This window comes from Mustela nivalis (assembly GCF_964662115.1).
Source record: "Mustela nivalis genome assembly, chromosome: 15".
In the NCBI taxonomy this organism is placed as follows: Eukaryota; Metazoa; Chordata; class Mammalia; order Carnivora; family Mustelidae; genus Mustela; species Mustela nivalis.
Window position 1 is genome coordinate 33,291,501 of NC_139034.1, and position 19,640 is coordinate 33,311,140.

At 48.1% G+C, this 19,640-nt stretch overlaps 1 protein-coding gene across 1 annotated transcript in view; it reads left to right on the forward strand.

The window, feature by feature from the left end:
- Positions 1-956: 956 nt before the first annotated feature.
- Positions 957-19,640, forward strand: part of SIAH3 (siah E3 ubiquitin protein ligase family member 3) — a 71,547-nt gene continuing 52,863 nt past the window's right edge. Inside the window, exon 1 of the mRNA XM_082700634.1 lies at positions 957-1,261. Coding sequence (XP_082556760.1) covers positions 1,127-1,261 — 135 coding nt within the window. The 5' untranslated portion in view covers positions 957-1,126. The remainder of the gene's footprint in view (positions 1,262-19,640) is intronic.

A 19,640-nucleotide genomic window follows, 5' to 3' on the forward strand; every position in this document is an offset into this window, starting at 1 on the left:
TGTGTGTGCTCCTAATCCCTATTCTAATGTCTCCAACAATCTAGTGGTTAATTAGCAATTTGCTGCCCACCAATATGCAAATGAATGACAAGCAGAGGCCCTCCACATCTGTAATTATTTTGCTGATTTACAAGCCACTTTCCTCTCTGTGTAGGTTTTTCTGTATGTGTGCATTCATGCATCAGGGATTTCATTATTTTTAAAAGCATACTCTGTGCGTTTCTATGCTTTAATATTTTCCGGCTTCAGTAATTACCGCATATATATATATGTATATACATATATATATATGTGCATTTCTATGCTTTAATATTTTCCGGCTTCAGTAATTACTGCATATATATATATATGTATATGTATATATATATATATATATATATATATATATATATATGTATCCCCTCTCCCACACCACCTCCAAATGCTTTTATTTGTTACAAATTCTTTCCTTTGATAAAGATTGGAAAGTAAGATTTATCAAGGAGCTGAAATCCAAATTGCAGAGAGCACAAGATTGAAAGATGCACATTTCTATGCTGCCAAATCCTTATCTGGAATCGGGAGTCTTGCAATATTTGATTTTCTCCCAACCAGCTCTGGTGAGCCGAGCCACGATCTGCGTTATCCATCTGCCTACTTTGGAGCAGGGTGTTTTACTATTTGGCGGTTTAAATGCTTTACGTTTTTGCCAGCGCATTAAGAAAGGCTCTCATGTTAAATTAAGTCAATTAATAAATGGAGACACATTAAGCAATCAATTTTGTCAGCCTATCTCCCCAGCATTATGTATGGTTGGCTGTAATCACAAGATAAATGCAATGAGCTGATCTATGGTAATGTTCAATAATACATTCTCCGCCAGGCTCAATTCATCAGGGAGTTTCGGTAGGGGAGGCATTTGTTATTGGCTGTCTCTGCACCTCAAGGATAACATTTCTGTCCTTTTGATTGGCCGCCTCACTGCTGCAAGGTTCTAACCGTCTTATTTTGATGATGAATATGAAGGCACGCTAAGCCGGGCTGGAGCGGAGTGTCTCAGAGGCTGCGCTCCTTCCAGAGCCCAAGGACTTACAGCTTCTTCCGCTGCCTCCCTGTGCCAACAACCCCCCCACCCCCAAAAGTTGTGATGCTTTTCTTTACCCAGTGCTTTGGGGCTGTGTTAGATCTCATTCACCTCCGCTTTCAGCACTACAAGGCTAAACGGGTTTTCTCCGCTGCTGGGCAACTTGTCTGCGTTGTAAACCCCACGCACAACCTAAAGGTGAGTTGCTGTCTATCATTTTATATTCGCGCAGTTCGGGTTCCAGTCGTTTCTCCGTCGTCGGGGACTCCCACATGAGCCTGCATCTCCCAGCAAAGGCTCCCCGGCTAGGTCTCGGACGCACCGGGTACCCGGTGGGGTAGCCCGGCTCATTCTGGCTTTCTAGGCGTCTTGTGCTCTCGGCGATAGCGTGTTGTTCCCCGATTTGCCAGGAACAACTGGAGGGATGGTCTGGCCTCTTCTCCCTCTACAGCACCCCCACCCCCGCCGCTGTCAGCCCAGGAGTGGGGTCAGGGTCACAAGTGAAGGTGGTGGAGGGAGTAGGGGGCGTCCTCTCCTTGCTCCCAGATATTCATGGCCAAGTGTTCAGAAGACAGGATTTGAAAAGTTACCCAAATTGCAGACTGTCCCATGTGTTTGGGAAAGCAGGCGAGCACATGGATTTTGGAAGCCCCTTCTGGCGACCTCTGAAGTAGCTGGGGGAGGGGGAGGCGGCGGGGCAGGAGCCCCCAAGAACGGAACTGGGGACTGGGTGAGAGGACTCTTTCTGCGAAGTGTTTATCGTGCTCAGCCTCAGTGTGACTGTGTGTGTGTGTGTGTGTGTGTGTGTGTGTGTGTGTGTGTGAGAGAGAGAGAGAGAGAGAGAGAGAGAGAGCTGGGAAGATCGGGAGGAGTTTGCTTGCGGGGAGCTGGCTGCGCCCCTCGCTCCGGGGACAGGAGGGGGCAGGATTTGCTTCAGTTGTGTAATACTGAAACCGGCTGGGAGCTGCTGCTGTCTGAATCACCGCAGGCCGCCGGCTGCTGCCGGTCTGGCGCCGCCGCCTCTGCATTTGTGCCTCCAGGCCAATGCCCTTTCGCCAAAGAGCCCAAATCAGAGATCTGGAGAGACGCCCCCCCCCCACCCCCCATCACAGCCAGGTCAGGGAGACGAATGAAGAGCTGTTGGCTTGGGGCGGTGCGGAAGAGAGGAAGACGGTGCCGGGGTGGGGGTGGCGCGGATGAACTCCCCAAAGAGGAAACTCTGAGCCCACGGTGGCTCTGTTTGAAATTAAACGATGGCCCCGATGGGAGTTGCTTTCCTGTCCTCCCCGCTGCGCGCAGGGCTGAGTGACAGGGAGGAGCGCGGGTCTGCAGCAGGAGCCACGGAACGGTCTCCGTGAGGACAGATCTGTCATTCTGACCCTGCTCTCGGTAGGAAAAGTGTTGCTTGTTGCTCATCGCTTTATAAACTCCTACAAAGCGTCAGACTCTCCTCAACCGGAGCCCCTCAGGTCAGCCCTGATGGGTGCCCCTCCCCTCCCCGCACCCCAGTTCCTGGAAGTCCCTAGGAGGTACGGCTGCTCAGAGGCCTTAGAGGTGGCCAGTCCTGGGTGGAGGGGTGAGGAGCTGCCTTGGGACTGGGGCAGTGCCCAGATCCAGGAACTGGCCCTCTGAGGTACCCAGTCTGTGACCAGCACCAGTCACTCTGTGACTCTGCTCTGGGGCTCATGCTCTCTCCTTCCTAAGCACTCGCTCGTTCGCTCGCTCTCTCTCCTTCCCCTCAATCCACTGTCTCTTTTTGCCTTCATGGCTTAGTTTTATAAATGAGAATTCACTGCCAGTCACCCTTAGCAAAGCAAGTGTATGGCGTACATACTAAAATATGATTCTGAATTCCATTTTATGGCCACTTTTGAGACCGCATTCCAACTCCCATTATTTTGTCACTTTACATTAGTTACTTCCCTATGGCAAGAAATTTTGTTTACTCCTATTTTGCATTTTAACACCCTTAAAAATTGTTTATGAAACTTAGCCTTTTCCAAGTTTGAATTTATATGTTTCATTGACTGCGGCTGATGATGGAGGAGAGGGGTGCTGAGATCTTGGAGTGCGGTGGGGTGAGGTGAGGTGCATCTGTGAATATCTTGCAGGGATGTCTGCCTGGATATTGGTAAGTTTGTCCTGCTGCGTGAATCCCAGGAGTTCAGAGTCAGGGCTGGAGGTCAGGGTTGGCTCTGACCAGCTGTGTGCCCTTGAATGATTCAATCTCTCTGAGCCTTCCCTGCCTCACCTTTAAAATGGACATAGGAACGAATAACTCCACAGCTCTGGCTCATGGCTAAAAAGGATTACTAGAGGTGAACGTGCTTTCCAGCACTCTCTTCCAGAAAAATTAAAAAAAAAAAAATCATGTTGGGACGCCTGGGTGGCAAGGTCAGTTAAGTGTCTGCCTTCAGCCCAGGTCATGATCCTGGAGTCCTGGGATCGAGTCCCACACCAGGCTCCCTGCTCAGCCAGAAGCCTGCTTCTCCCTCTGCCTGCTGCTCCCCCTGCTTGTGCTTTCTCTCTCAAATAAATAAATAAAATCTTTTTTAAAAAAATTATGTTATTGTGCATAACTTGTGGGGTTCCATGTGGAACTTTAGAAGTATCCACTTAAAGCCTTGAGCCCACTTAGAAACCATATAAGCAGCAAGATAAAAATAGGTAACACATGCTTTGGGAGGCTATTTCCGTGGCTCACTTTTTCAAATACATCCTCATTTGGCTCTTGATTTCCCGTAAAAAACCACTTAGAGGTTTTGCTCCAACAAGCCTCAGCAAGGTAAACAAAGCAAGGTGAGAGTGGCTGATGCTGCGGGGGTCCGATTCCCCTGCATCCTGCCAGGCACAGAGAGCTCTGGAACCCAGAGCACCTTGATGGTGTCTCCATAAGCACATTGTGTGTTTCCAGGGTCCAGGAGGCCCATCAGGTAAGTCCTACCTGCTTTGCAGAGATTTTACAGCAACAATTCTATAGGTGCGTGGCTGGCCCTACCACTTACGTTAAAAAGCAAATAAAACTCAAAGGAAAAGTGCTCCTTCTAAGCATTAATTTCCATAGATCACAGAAATATGCCTTGGATATAATAAGCTGTGATCTACATGGGGGAAAAAATTCTTTTTTTTTTTTTTCCCCAAGAAAAAAAATTGTTGTGGCGATGTTAGCCCTGAATAGCTATTGATCTGTGGTGCCTCCCTACACTTGGTATGACAGGCTGGTACACGAAATGGTGACCAAGGACAGAGACAGCAACCTTGCTTTCAATTTTTGAGGTTGTGTGCAGCTGCAGTGAGGGCTGGGAAGCCTGTGTTGTTCTTTGTGGAAGTATATTTGCACTTTGTCCTTTCCCGGGCTTTTCCCAAGAATGCTAACTATATTCAAGGACCGGAGGCAAGTGCTGAGTTATAATCAAAATTCACTTACTGAGCAGAGAAAATCGTGTATTTACCGTGCTTCTCTAGGTCACCTTCATTCTCAATCTTATTATGGCGATTACTCAGTAACCTGGGATTCCTTCAAGCAAGCTGATGCCTTTCCTTCTAAGTGGAAAGCAGAAGCCTTCCTTCGAAGGCAGACACTCTGGTTCAAGCCATTACACCCCTTAAGCCCACCCCTAATTAAAAGGGCCATTTAGAGCAGCTGGACTGGAACACGAGGGATCGGAACTCCGGGGACCTCTGCTTTAAGCAAGGCACAGGCAGAGGGAGAATGAGCAGCACAGCCTCTCCATGGAGTGCAAATGACACTCTGTGTTGCCCTGTGTCTCTTTCTGTCTCCACTGGTATGGATGGCTCCTTGCACAGATAGGATTCCAAATGATGCCCCCCATTTCCCCTTCCCACTTCATGAAAGGTGACCACCGAGAAGCCAGTGTCCCTGGCTTGCTGCCCTCTGCTTCATTCACAGAGGTTACAGAAATGTGGCTAGCAGGCTGCAGGCTGGCACTGGGGAAGGCTCCAGCTCCTGGTCCTGATTCAGCATTCCTTTCTCCCTCGTGTTTTCTGCTTATTTCCAAATCAAGAAAGCCTTTCTCTCCTGGCTCCTCTCCTATCTGCACTAGCCACTTCTATAATGCCCTGTCCAGGCAGCTCACCCTTCTCCCAACCCATCTCTAGGATGTCCTTCAAAGGGTGGGATGGCCGGTCCCCACACCCAGGCCTTTCCAGGGAAGGGTCTGTAGCAGTAGCCAGAGGCCCTCAAGGGTCAGTCCTTAGCGCTTCCCGAGCAGACTGTCCCCGTGCTGAGGCTGGCTGGACAACTTCCTCCTCTAAACCACAGCCCTTGATAAACAGGTTTCTAAAAGCCTAGCAAAAAGCATTCTGGCAAACTTCTGAAGGTCCCTGCCAGTACCAAAGTCATTGGTAAGATCCCCCAGTGCTCACCCATCCCAGCAGCTAGAACAAAGGGTATAACTGCCCAACTTGTCCTGGAAGGCTACTCACACCTCCGTCCTGCTGATCCTAGACCTCTTCTTTTTTCTTTTCTTTTTAAAGGCTTATCTGAGATAAAGAGTACATTGCACGTGTCCGGGGAGGCAGGGGGGAAGCAGAACCAGAGGGAGAGGGAAAGGAGAAGAATCTCAAGCAGACTTTCCACTGGTTGCAGAGCCCGTCCTGGGGCTCGATCCCACCACCCTGAGGTCATTAGCCAAAACCAAGAGTCTGATGCCCAACCGGCTGAGCCTCTTGCCGCTCCCCAACCCAGACCTCTTCTTTATTGTGCCTGTTCACCTTGGGCTTATGGACAGAAACATGCAGATACACACACACCCACACATAGGCACGCACGAGATGGGAGGGGCTTGTGGGACAACAATGGCTTTCATTTCAGTGCCTGCCTGACACTAAAGCTATAATCCAGGTATTTTAGTACCATTACTTGAAGCATACACATGTGTTTCATTCTAAGACCAGCCCAACCAGTGTGGATGAATGTGTGTTGAGTGATGGGTGAGGGGGGGGCTCTGCATGGAGGAGGAGGGGGATCACCCCAGGAGGGAACCGAGGAGAAGAGCTGTGTGGCAAAGCCCAACATCGCCTCTGCTGTTGGTGGGATCATCATGGGAAATCCCGTTCTCGCCCGGGGGCCCCCACTAACTCTGCTCGACGCGCGTGCGAGGCAGACGGGCTGAATGAGAGCTAAAGACCTGAACATTGTTTTTAGAGATTTACAGGGTGGCCTTTGGAGTGTTCAGCCTCAATACCTGTTTTAAAGCTGTTTAACGTTTCCGACAAGATCGTTTAATAGCTAGTGTGTGGCTTACTCAGCCCTTGTTGACATAACCCACCTCTGAGAATCCCACTGCCGTCGCCTGGAAATGTCACCATCTTCCCTCTGCTGCCCTGTCTTGAGTCTCTTTGTGGTTCATTAGCACCCTGGAGGGGCTGGGAAAGAACGGAGGGGGGCTGAAACGTGGTGGTGGTGGTGGTGGTGGTGGTCGCTCCCTGGGCTTTCTTCTGTAAGCTTCCCCGAGCAGCCTCTTCCAGCCCTCGGGTTCCTGTGACTAGTGTAGGACGCCCCACTCTGCGGGCACGGAGCAGTTATGTAGCTTTTCTGGTTAATGATGATTGCAAATGAGGCTCCCGAGTCCCATAACTAACAACCCCGAGCCCCGGGCAGTCATTTGGCTAGCTGGGAGCTAGTGATGGAGTTGCAGGAAGGCTGAAGCTGGCGTGGAGGGGAGGGGAGGCGATTACCTCTGCAATCCATTTATCCAGCAGCCCCAAAGCAAATTCTGTGCAACTCCCTTAACCACACGGCCCCTCAGGGTGCAGAAACTATGGCGGAAAGGAGGGAACAGGTTCTGAAAGCATTTCTTGAAATCCACAAAGAGGTCAGAGCTATTTGGATCACTACCGCGGGGTAAGGCAGAGTATTTTTCTAGCAATTAACAATAGGGGAAAAAGAATAAAATAAAATAACTGCCTGTGAAGGAATTTTACCCTTCACAAAGTCATTCTGACCCCAACAGCTCTGTTTCTCACAGGCGAAACAGGTCTGTTTCGACGCTTCGTGTCACCTGGAAGGGATTGATCTGGAGGACGGAGACTTGTCCTCCCCCAGGGGCTGGGGCTCGGGGAATGACAGGGAGCAAGTCAGAGCTGGGAGGTCACACCTTCTTATTGTATAGTCTAGGAAACTGAGGCCAGAGAGGGGGAGCGATGTATATTCTTTCCCAAGAACTGCTGTAACGAACCGGCACTTCTGGGCGGCTTATAGCAATAGAAGCAAATGCCCTCACAGCTCAGGAGGCCAGTAGTCCAAAATCAAGGTGTCAGCAGGGTGGTGCTCCCTCGAAGGCTCTCCAAGGAGGAATCTGCTCTTTGCCTCATCCAGCTTCTTGGGGCTCCATGTGTTCCTTGGCTTGCAGTCACATCACCCCAATCTCTGCCTCTGTGGTCCCATGGCCTCCTTCTGGTCCCTGGGCATCCTGTCCTTTGTGTGGCTATCCTACAAAGTGACACGGGACTGCATTCAAGGCCTACCTGGTCAATCCAGGATAAGATTCTCCTCTCAAGATCTTTAATTTAAACCTACCTTTGGTCACACCATACTCACTTGTTTGCTCTATAAATAGTCACAGGTTCCAGGCATCAGGATGTGCACATATCAGCTTATAGGCCACCCTTCAACCCACTATGGGACTTTTGCAGAGTCAACCCACTGAATGACAGAAATGGAACCATGAGTTGGGTCTCCTAATGCCAGGCCAACATTCCCTACGCTGTCCCAGGCTGCCTTCAAATCAATCCAAACTAAATATCCCTTCCTTGGGTGCATGCTGTCAGAGGAGAAAATTGCAGCGACCCCCTTCCTGTGACCCATCAGCCCCGGGCCAGCAGTCTGACCTTGGGGTTGTATCACATACCCTACCATCCCCCCTTCACCAAACCCACATTTCAGTAGCAAATCGAAACCTCTGCATCCTCCTCCCCTGACCCCCACCCCCCGCCACAAATCTCTTTTCCTTTCTTTTTTGAATTATTTAAAAAATAATATAATTAACAGGAATGTATGCACATTGCATTTTTTTAAATCAAAGAAGAAAAAGACACATAATCAAAAGCATAGACCTTTAAATCTGGCAGATCAATACGGATAGAAGAAGTGGGTGTAGGGAAAAACAACAACAACAAAAAAACATGGTCTTTGGGGCAGCCAGACCTGAATTCAAATCCAGACTGTGCCACTTGTAGATGTGTGTGACTTTGAACAAATGACTTAGGCTCCCAGATGCTCCATTTGCTCATGTTTAAAAGGGAGGAAAATAATATCCCCCTGCTATAGCAGCATAAGGCTGAAATGAGCTCACGTGAGGCGAGCGTCTGCCGGAGAGAGTCTGTAAACAGCAGTGGTTATTGTCAACATGGTCATTATGAGGAAAGCAACTGCTTGGAAGCTGTTGGCAACTCCCCACTGCCCGACCTGGCTGTCTTTCTCTGCCTTCCCTCCCTCTCTGCAAGCCTCCTGCTCGCTGTTTCTTGATATTTGTGAATTGCCCTTGGTCTTAAAGAGAACAATTATTGTTCATGCCTTATATAAAAGTAAGATTTGTCCCTACTGCGTAGCTTCAGATAGAGCCCCTGAAATAGAGCGTGGCTTGGGTTCTGAGCCCATCCGTCCCACAGGAGAGGGGCTGGGTCTCAGGAGGACAGAGGTGCCTGTGTCGGGACGGGATGGAGAGCTGGGTCCCCTGCATTCACAGAGCCAGGAGCCGTGCAGAACAGTCCCCATCTCCACCCATCCTGAAACTTGCCCCTCATGACTTATGCATGACTTCATTAGTGGCAGCTGAGTAGGCCCATGGGTAAGTGGCTCTGCGAGGGGCACCTGATCTGGAGGGTGGGGACCTGAGCGGAGTGACACCACGGAGAGATTCAGAGGGGTGGGGAGATGGAGGTGGGCAGAAACCGCACGCACCCAGGGAGATGGGACCTTTTCTTTTTGCACTTCAGTCCATCCTGCCTTGAGAAGCAGCTTGCCTCTGTGCGGGGCAGGGATGAAGGGAGAACGGTCCTCCGTCAAGGTTGTAGCCTCTACAATCGAGGGAGGGCAAGAGAGATGCTCTCCCCTTCTGAGCCAAGGAAGAATTCCTGGATCCCACTATCGTAGGGGAGTTTTTAACAGTACTGAGCTCACCTGTTGACCCGGGTCCCCTGCACTCCAGCCTGAGTTTCCACCCACGCATGCACACTCACACAGTCAATGGCGAGTCTGAGGGTGCCAACCTCTTTGGACCCTGCGTGGCATCCAAAGAGTGGGGCAAGATGACAGGACGCAAAGGCCAGTGGACGGGGAAACGGGACCCCCAGCATGGCGGAAGAAAGAATAAAACGGAGGTGAACAAGACCCTTCTGCCCTATCCAGTCTGTAACTGGCCACTCCAGTCTCAGGAGAGAGGCAAAGGGAGAAAGCAGTGTAGGGAAAGAAGAGAGTGCTATTCTAGCTGAGGCCTTAAACTCTGACTTTTGGAGTCAGATGGATCTGGGGTCGTGTCCAATGAGGCTGCTTTCCTTGAGCGATCGCTCTGACCTCCTCTAGCCTGCATTTCCTCACTTGTAAAAATGACTGCTTTGAGGACAAAGTCATGTGACGGGCATCAGGTGTTGAGTGCAGCCCCTAGCACGTAATAAATACTCCACTTAGAGGGATCACCGTTACTATGAAGCTGGTTCCGGTACTGATGTTATCTGGTGTCCAAGGGCTGACCGAGCTTCTTTTGCCCAGCATGTATGCATGACCAAACTTCTCCTACTCCAACTGGACAGAGGGAAGGGGCAGCACTGAGATGACCTGTGTTGAGTGACTAAGATTTCAAAGCACAGTCTGTTCAGGGAAAGAGAGCTAGAGCAACACCCAAGTTCCAGGTCCTGATCTGAAAAACAAGGACCAAAGGAATGAAGTGACTTGCCCAAGGTCACAGCTGATGAGGGGCACAGTCAGCTGCTCTGTGACACCATACTGCTTGGGGGTGAGGACGCTGGTTAAGGACACTGCCGCTCTAATATGACTTGGTGGCAATGCTGGACATCTTCCCAGGGGGTCCTTGTCCCCAGGCACATGCCTGGATGGAAACCAGTCAGGCAGGGGTGGGGCATCAAAAGGTAAATATTCCTTGGGTCTCTCGTACTAGCACAATTACACAGCGAGAGCACAGGGATGAGGCGCCAAATGAAGTCACCAAATCCATGAAGCCCTAGCCCAAGACTTTCAAATAGCAGATGGATCAAGTTCTACTATAAAAAAGCTACATTTTCATCTTACCCATGGGCCCCAGATGAAAACACGCTTCGTGAAAACAGATCTGAAACCAGCCTAATGTTTTTAGCCTTAGAACAAGGTCCTTGTGGATCATTTAGAATTGTGGTCTAACTGGAAATGTCAGTTTTACTTGCAAGATGCTGTATCTCTTAATAATTCCTCTGTCCTTTAATGTATTTTTAATCAGGAGTTTCTGATTAGGAGGGAGCGGTGTGCTACAGGCTGTCTCCAGCCGAGGCAGCGAGAACTCCAGCAAGGAGAGAGTAGCCTGAGGAAGGGGCAAGGCTGGGCTTCCCAGGATGAGACTGGAAAATGTCCTCTAGTTGAGGAGAGAGGCCACTGCGGACCCCATTTGAAGGGAAGATGGGCTTCACTTGGCATCAGGAAGGCCCACACTAGAGAGAACCATATAGAGATCAATAACAGATTTTGTAAGACTGGCCAGCAAGTCTAACCACCTGTTGCGCTTGGCAGCCAGACATCAAGGCCCCCGAGATCTAACTCCTACAACCTCACCAAATATGTGCCAGGAAACCTAGAACCTCAGGGATCCTTTCTATAAATCGGGGGTATATTGAGACTTACAGTAAGCTAAGCCAGCCACACATCCCGAAACCTTGAGACAATCATTTTCTGCTATCGCAGGTATGCACACAGTCACAACAATAATGACATTAAGAGCCCCAAAAGGGCCACCATTCACTGAAGGCAGGCTATGTCCAGGACCAGTGTTAAATCCTGTGCGTTTAATTTGCACCAGGAAGTGCTGTGTTATTACTGTTCTCCATTATACAGAACACCGAAGCGGAAAAAGGTAGAAGAGCTTGTTCATGGTGGCGGAGCCTTCTTGCTAAGTCACCTATTAGTATCCTCTTTTCACAACGAACAACAGAGCCCGCTTGCTTGGCCAGAGGACTAGTATCAAGTACATTATATATAATTTAAAAACACTGAAGTGGGATCCTGACTTACTCACCCTTGTGTATGTTCAACAAGTCCACACGTAGATGCTTCAGCTCCTGGAGCCTGGACTGGAGGACGGTCCTGGGAGGCATTCTCCAGCCTTCTCTATGCTGCTGGGTGGAGCCAAGCCCCTGCAGCCTACAGCAGTGACTTGACTCCCTCCCCTGCTTCCTGGAATTGCCCTCCAAATAAACTACTGCACCCAAGTCCTTATGTTGGGCTCTATTTTGGAGAACCCAAGTTAAGACTAGTTATGTGTGTGTGCGCTTCTATTATTATTATTATCATTATTAGCTAATGTTTACTGAGCACTTATAAACTGCCAGCTGCTGTGCTAAGTGATTTCCCAGAATTGCCTTTTTTAACATCCTCAGAACAATGCCATCAGCCTATCCCCAGTTTGCACAGGAGGAAGCTGAGGCACAGACAAATTAAGTAACTTGTCCAAGCAGTCGAGTTTAGCTGGTGCTTTTAACCTCTGTCTTTTTTTTTTTTTTTTTAAGATTTTATTTATTTATTTGACAGACAGAGAAATCACAAGTAGGCTGAGAGGCAGGCAGAGGGGGAGGGAGAAGCAGGTTCCCTGCTGAGCAGAGAGCCCAATGCATGGCTCCATCAGGGCCTTATCCCAGGACCCTGAGATCATGACCTGAGCTGAAGGCAGCTCACTGAGCCACCCAGTCACCCCAATTTTAACCTCTGTCTTAAGCTGTCTCTCCCTCTTGATGAAACAATTGTTTGTCCTGGAATTTCCACAAAGAGCACAGTCTTCCAAATTCAGGCTCAATAAAAATGATGATTTGCATTAAATACTTCAGGGAAAACTTTGCAACAACTTTATCTACATGCCCAGCTCCAAATTATTCTGCATAAAATAAATTTGTCCTCTATGACCATTTTTTTTTTTTAAATGGGTGCCCAGCAAAAGAAACCAGCAACAACATGAAGGCAACCTCCTGAAGGGGAGAAAATATTTGCAAATCATATATCTGATGAGGGGTGAATATCTAAAATGTATAAAGAACTCAACTCAATAGCAAAAATAACAACAAAAAAAAAATTTAAAGATGGGTGGAGAATCTAAACACAGTTTTCCAAAGAAGACATAGAGATGTCCAATAGATTCACGAATAAGTGTTCAGCATCACTCATTATCAGGGAAATGCAAACCAAAACCACAGTGAGGTATCACCCCACACCTGTTACAGCAGTTATTAATTTAAAACAACAACAACAGCAAACAAGTAGTAACAAGTGTTGGCGAGGATATGGAGACAAATGAATCTTCGTGCACTATTGGTGGGAATGTACATTGGTACGGCCACTATGGAAAAGAGTGTGGAAGTTTCTCAAAAAATTAAAAGTAGATCTGCTACCTGATCTAGCTATTACACTCCTGGGTATTTATCCAAAGGAAATGAAAACACTAATTCAAAAAGTTATATGGACCACTCTGTTCATTGCAGCATTGTTTACGTAGCCAAGATAAGGAAACAACCTAAGTGTCCATCAATGGACAAGCAGATAAAGAACATATGATATCTATCTGTACCTCTATATCTGTCTCTCTGTGTGTATACACACACACACACACACACACACACATCTATAAATATCTATATCTATAGACACATATCACACAATGAACTACTATTCAGTCATAAAAAAGAAGGAAATCTTATCATTTACAAAAACATGGATGGACCTTCAGGGTATTATGCTAAATGAAATAAATCAGACAGAGGACACAGATACTGTATGATCTGACTTATAAGTAGAATCTAAAAAAACCAAAAAAAACAAAATGAAACAAAGCAAAACTCACAGATACAAAGAAGAGACTGGTGCTTACCAGAGGGAAGGGGTTTGGGGGTGGTTAGAAAGGGAAAAGGGGTTCAATTGTACGGTGACAGACAGACCTATACTCGTTGTGGCAATCACGCTACAGTGTATTCAAAAATCAAATTACTATGTTGCACACCTGAATATAACATTATATACAGGTTTACCTCAATATAAGTAAAATAGATAAATGGTTACATATTTTTTTTAAGATTTTTATTTATTTATTTGACAGAGAGAGAGATCACAAGTAGGCAGAGGCAGGCAGAGAGAGAGGGGGAAGCAGGCTCCCCACTGAGCAGAGAGCCCGACGTGGGGCTTGATCCCAGGACCCTGAGATCATGACCCGAGCCGAAGGCAGCGGCTTAACCCACTGAGCCACCCAGGCGCCCCTAAATGGTTACATATTTTAACAGGCAGACAGATGTCTGAAACTAGCACTGACCCCCAAATCTGGGGCATGTGATTATCTTGTCCACTTGCTTCTCAATGACAATGGGAGCTGGTTGACCACATCATAAAAGAAAATTGCTCTCTAAACATGGGGATAACAACCAACAGGCCACAAAGGAAATTTTTTTTATACAAAAGCGAAAATGTCCTTTAAGAGAGCCTCTCACTATGTCACACCCATTCTTTAAGAAGATCCGCAGGCCTTTGAAATTTCCTGTCTCATTGGCCACCATATTTATTACTATCTTTTTTTTCCAGAACCAAAGAGAAAGGAAATTTTGATGACCAATTTCTATCTAATATAAACTCAGCCTCCATCTTGATTCCTGGTAAACCTTTCCCCGAATTCCTAGCGAACACTGTCTCTTTCCAAAACTCCTGTGAGACACACTGAGGGAGGGAGGCATCAGTCTGAGAGGTGAGCTTATCAGAAGAAATGGAAAAATGTTTGATGTGTGTGAGCTTTGCTTCCAGGGTGAAAGCTGGAGAAATGCAGAGGAATGTTTATACTGACTTTGGAGAGCAGAAGGAAAACACTGAAACAGACACTGCCAAGCGGAAATCACCAGAGTGAACCCCAGACCCCTCTTCCAGCAGCCTGACATCTGGGGAGAGGCCCAAAGGGCTGCCATGGGGCTCACAGGGGACCTGGATGTGGAAGGAATAACAGGAATTGTAAGGAAAATGCCCCCACCATGAGTGAAGTGCCATGGCACCCCATCCCCTATGACCCCTGCCCGTCCCCACGCCCCCCATGGGGATGGGATGGAAGACAGTGGGGCACATAGTGGCACCTTAGGACCCCTTGCCGCCTGCCATGCCTGGCCCGGCCTCCCCATAAACAGGCAGGCTGATGAGCACAATAAGAACCAGCCTCATTGAAGCCAAAGTGATACATCTGTTTATGGTAATTAAATAAATGCCAGTTGGACCCTTCTCAGCGTGCTTGCTGAAGCAAGTGCCAGATACATGCGGCTCTCCAAGAATCTGAGAGAAATTAGAGGCGAGAAGGCGAGCTCCCAGGCACTTCCACCCACTTCTTGAAAATACTTGGCTGAGGAGCTTTTCTCAGAACCAAGAGGCTGAGCTTTTCTCTGCAGTCTGGCTCAGTTCCCGCTGGGTCTTGAGCAAGTCATTTAACCTTGGCTTCTCCATCTGTCAGGTGAGAAGGTGACACTTGCTCTGTGCCTCCGTGCAAGGTGACCTTGGTGTGCAGAGATGGGTCTCTATTGTTGACCCTAACTCCAGGCTGCCTCTTTTCTGAAAAGGTTAGAGGCAATTTACACCAAATGGCACAGTGGCAAGGGAAGTCGAATGGTGAATGCTCCTCCGCTGTAGGAGCCTAACCCATTTATAGTAAGCGACAGCGATTTGGTAGCAAAGGGAAACTCCATGGACGTATTTTAAACACCTCTCAATATACTGGAAGGGTCATGACCTCTGGACTCAGACGTGGTTTCAGATTTAGCTTCAAAGTTCCTGTGTGACCCTTGGCAAGTGCCTTAACCACTCTGAGCTTCATTTTCCTTGTCTATAAGAAGGCATGCAGTGTGAAGCAAAGAGAGGACTAAATGTGGCAAATACATGGAAATGCATCTAGACCAGCGCCAAGCACATAGTAGTGTCCTCATAAACACTGACTTCTTTTTCCTGCCTGCTTTCTTTCCTTCCTTCCTCTCTTCCTTTCCTCCCTTCCTTTCTGCCTTTCTCCTTCCCTGTTTTTTCTTTTCATTTGTCTTTCCTCGCTAAATAAGAAAGTCTGCCATAATTTGATTAGTGGGTTAAAAGGGCCTCTCTGGGGATGAGAAAGACTTTGGGATGATGAAAGGAAGAAATCCTTGTCATGCAGGGAAGGGAAAATTTTAAAGATGGGGAGTGACTGAATTAACTTCTCCAAAGTCACCAGGTGAGTCTTAATTGGTAAGATGGATCCCCTCGTACACCTCAGCTCTCTCAAAGGGATCTAGAGGATCCAGATCTAGAGGATTCTAGAAGGAACACCGGGAGAATGTGCGTTCCACACGATACTGGGAATACCAGGGATGGACTGGGCTGCTGTTACGGAGGCCAGGGCACAACTCCAGACACACGGGATGAGTCTAGGGGGCACTGGAGGCCTCCATTCCCCCTGCCTGAAGCAGGTGTTAGGACCGCAGATGCCTGCACCATTTCCACTAACCAATTAGAGAATAGAGGTGACAAATGCAATTCTTTCTGACTCTCTGAGGTCACCTGGGCACGTCCAGACAGGCAGGCGGAGATGTCTGCAAAGAGACAGCCAGCAAGAATTCCCAGCAGCTGGCCAGCATCAGAGGCGCGTGGCGGCAGGAAGGAGCCTGTGCAACCTGCTGGGTGAATCCCTCCCTGCCAGTCTCTTTCCCCGGGGATAATCAGACCTGCCTCATCTACCTCACGGATCCCACGCTGGTTTTAACTGCAGCCCTCGGACTCGTTCACTCCATGCGGTCATCTGCATATCCAGGTCCCTATCAGACCATGAGCCCCGTGAAGGCGCCATGTCCTCAGCCTGAGCGTAAATGAATGAAACATAGTAGGTGCTTAGTAAATGTAGGTCTAATGAATAAACAGGAGGCTCGGGACTGTAAGAACAAGGCTGGGAAGCCAGAGAACAGAGAGGGTTATCGAGATAGAGGCTCAAAAAACAGAGCCCTTGTCCAGAAGCCTGCTCTAAGCTATGAACTCAGTATGAAGAGGGTGGTCAGGTTATACAGCTAGAGCTAGACAAACAGTGAGACTTGGTCCCAACCCCCACCAGACCCTTCCTGCCTGAGGATAGGGTTGATTTTCTGAGCTTGGACTGGATCTGCGCTCATGGCCGAGGTCAATGATACAGGAAAACGTAGTGTGGTGCTAAGTGATGGACTCTGGAGCCACACTGTCTGGGTTCAGCAGCCATCGGCCCTGTGACTTTGGACTTGTAACTTGGCTTATCTTACACCTCAGTTTTCCTACCTGTAACATGGGAATGATACTAGATACCTAGATACCTACAAGACTAAGTGAGCTGATGTGGTAAAGAGCTTGGCACAGTGCTTGGCACGGAGTGAACGCCATACAGGTGTTCTCTCCTAGTATTGCCACTGATGGTGGTGTCATCATTACCAGAAGCAAGGGGGGCACATAGCCCATCCCTAGGTCCTGCCGGTGACACCGCAAATGGAGAAAGGAAGCCGGTGGGTTCTGGCATCCAACCGCCACGTTACTGCTGCTCCAACTTTAACTGGTTAGGAGTTGACCATCTGAAGATTAGTTCTCTACATGCTGTTGGCAAATGTTTTAGATTCCACTTTTGGAGAGTTGGGGCTAATCACGACCCCAGGGGTACTGCGGGTTGACTTTGAAAAGAACAGGGGTTTGAGATTTGTCTGTGGATGCATTCAAATGAATCAGGGGGCTTTGTGGTTTAGGGGATGGGGGATTAAGCTTACTGTCCTTATAGGCTCTCTTGCGGGCTCCTGGACCTAAAGGGGACAAAAGAACATTAAAAATCCGTTCAATTGTTAATCGAAAGGAAAGTTCTTCTTTGTTCTAAATATATCCTTATAAAGCACTTACTACATGCTAGGCACACTATTCTAATTATAAATATTAACTCAACCTTCAAAATAACCCTGTGAAATAGAGCTCTCTATAGGTGAGGAATGAGGCACAGAGAGGGTAAGCAATGTGCTCACAGCCACACAGCCATTAAGGGTGAAGCCAGGGTCATGGACTTAGGAGTCTGGTCCCGGAACAGCTCCTGTGTCTCCTGCCAAGCCACTTCTCAGGAAGTTCTAAGTTTGGGGAAATGCACAAAAGGGAAGCTGGCCTTGTCCAGTCCTGGGTGAGGTGAGCGGCCCATTAGTCCTATCTCCCAATCAGAGCAGCCCTGTCTTCCCTGCTGGAAGGAGAAATCCCACTGACTCCTTCAGATTCGCACATTCCTGCTGACTCTGGGGCCCAGCTTCAGAAGGAAGGTTTTGTGCCCCAAGACACTGAGCCCCTATAAGGACAAAGACACTGTCTAGCAAACACAGGCCCCGAGCTCCCAGCTAGCCCTACTCTCGGGCCTGAGACCCCCTCCGCTGCTTCTTCCTCTTGGAAGTCTATCTTCTTAGTCCCCGTTGGAGAACAGGTAGGGCTTGGTGCCTGGGGGACTTCCTCCCTCTTCTCCAAGCAAAGGGGAGGAAGCCCAGGGAGTCTGCTGATGTCAGTAAACAGGGCGGTGTGGTTGTGGGCCTTCACAATTGGACAGCCTTTTCTTTCCCCTGATAGAGATAAATGTTGATAACTCAATGATGATGAAAACATTGTAAAGTGCCAAGCACAGCATGTTTAGTTACAAAAGCCAGGAATAATTGCTTCAGCCTTGCTGCTAAGAAAACCAGTTGTTGAGTCCAGGATAATTCTAGTAAGAAATTGGCATTCGGGGATTAATTGTTTAGAATGTAATGACTGCTACAACCCAAACTAATGGGGACAGAAGGCAGTTTCCAATGTGAATTTCGGGAATGAAATAGGCTCTGCTAGGCTGGCTGGTGCAGAAAAAAAGAGAATGGAGGGGCTTTTTTTTTTTTGACCTCAGTTCTGATTGGGTGAAAAATAAGAAAGCATTTTGCAAGAACAGCTTCTGAGAAGACTAGCCAAAAGTCTGTGCAAACGCCTCAGGAAAACCTGATTGATTATTAAAAACCTGGCTGAGTTCTTCCTCAGGGCCCAGAGCAGGTGTGGGGACAGCAAGGCATGGGTGAGTCATGACTGTGCTGCGGAAAGGTGAGCAGGCACTGGTCACGTAGTCAGACACTTCCGCTCTGTCCTTCAGTGGGTCACCTCTCCTCTCTGAATCGGTCCCCCTGCAAATAGTCCTCATCCTGCCAACCTCAGTGGCTTATGGTGAGGCTCCAATGAGAGAGAGCACAATGCTCTGCCATCTTTAAACCACAATGTGGCTGGAGAGCAGTATTTGGATAAATGACCGCCTTCCTCATCCTTTTATGAGAGTACTTAGCCCTGCCTTGTTCGAAAAAGGACTCAGGGCAACTTGCCTACATTTTTCAAATTTCTTGCAGAGCTGTGAGTACCATGTAGGACAACTGTCAAAGCAAGCACTGGTTCGGTACCAGAGAAGACCAGAAAAGACCAAAGAAGACCCAGGATGGTTGGTGGGGTCCACTAGACAAGAGCCTGAGGGCTCCTGAGGGAGTAGAACCCTTGTCAGGTCTTCAGAAGGGGTACAGGTAATAGGTGAGGGGGAAGAGAAGATGGAGTAGTCCCCTCATTCATGTGTCTATTTATTCGGCTCTGACTATGAAGATATATTTATTTGTTGGGGGGCTGTTATGGGAAGCAGCCCTATAATAGAGAGATTAAAAGGACCTTCACAAGACCTACTTAATGGATACTTCATGGGACAGGCCCCAAATTCTTCCCCAGTTTCCCAATTCTTTTTTTTTTTAAGATTTTATTTATTTATTTGATAAGAGATCACAAGTAGGCAGAGAAGCAGGCAGAGAGACAAGGGGGGTGGTCTCCTCCCATCCCCATCCCTGCCTTCTAGCTGATGTTGGTAATAGAGATGCTGAACAGTGTTCCCCTGAAGTATTTCAACTGGAACACACCCTCATCAAAGTCCCACCACAGGTGAGGACTCCCCAGATTGCCTGCCAGACTTGAGGTCAGAGAAGGTTCTGAGGGATGATTTAGATGTGACGCTCTTAGGATAAAGGCAAAGTCATTGGAAAGTCGTAAGTGCTGGCCAAGGATTCGAGGAACTGGAAAACTCATATGCTCTCAGTGAGAGTATGAAATGGGGCAGCTCCTTTAAAAAACAAGAGGTGCCTGATGAAGGTTCCTCAAAACATTTAACATAGAATTACCCTGTGACCCCACAATTCTACCACAAAGAATTGGAAATGGGCTTGAACATATATTGGTACACCAACGTTCAGAGCAGCATTCTTTGCGATAGTGGAAAGGTAGAAACCACTCAAGAGTCCATCGGTAGACTAATGGATAAGCAAACTATGGTCTACACTATACAATGGAATGTTAAGC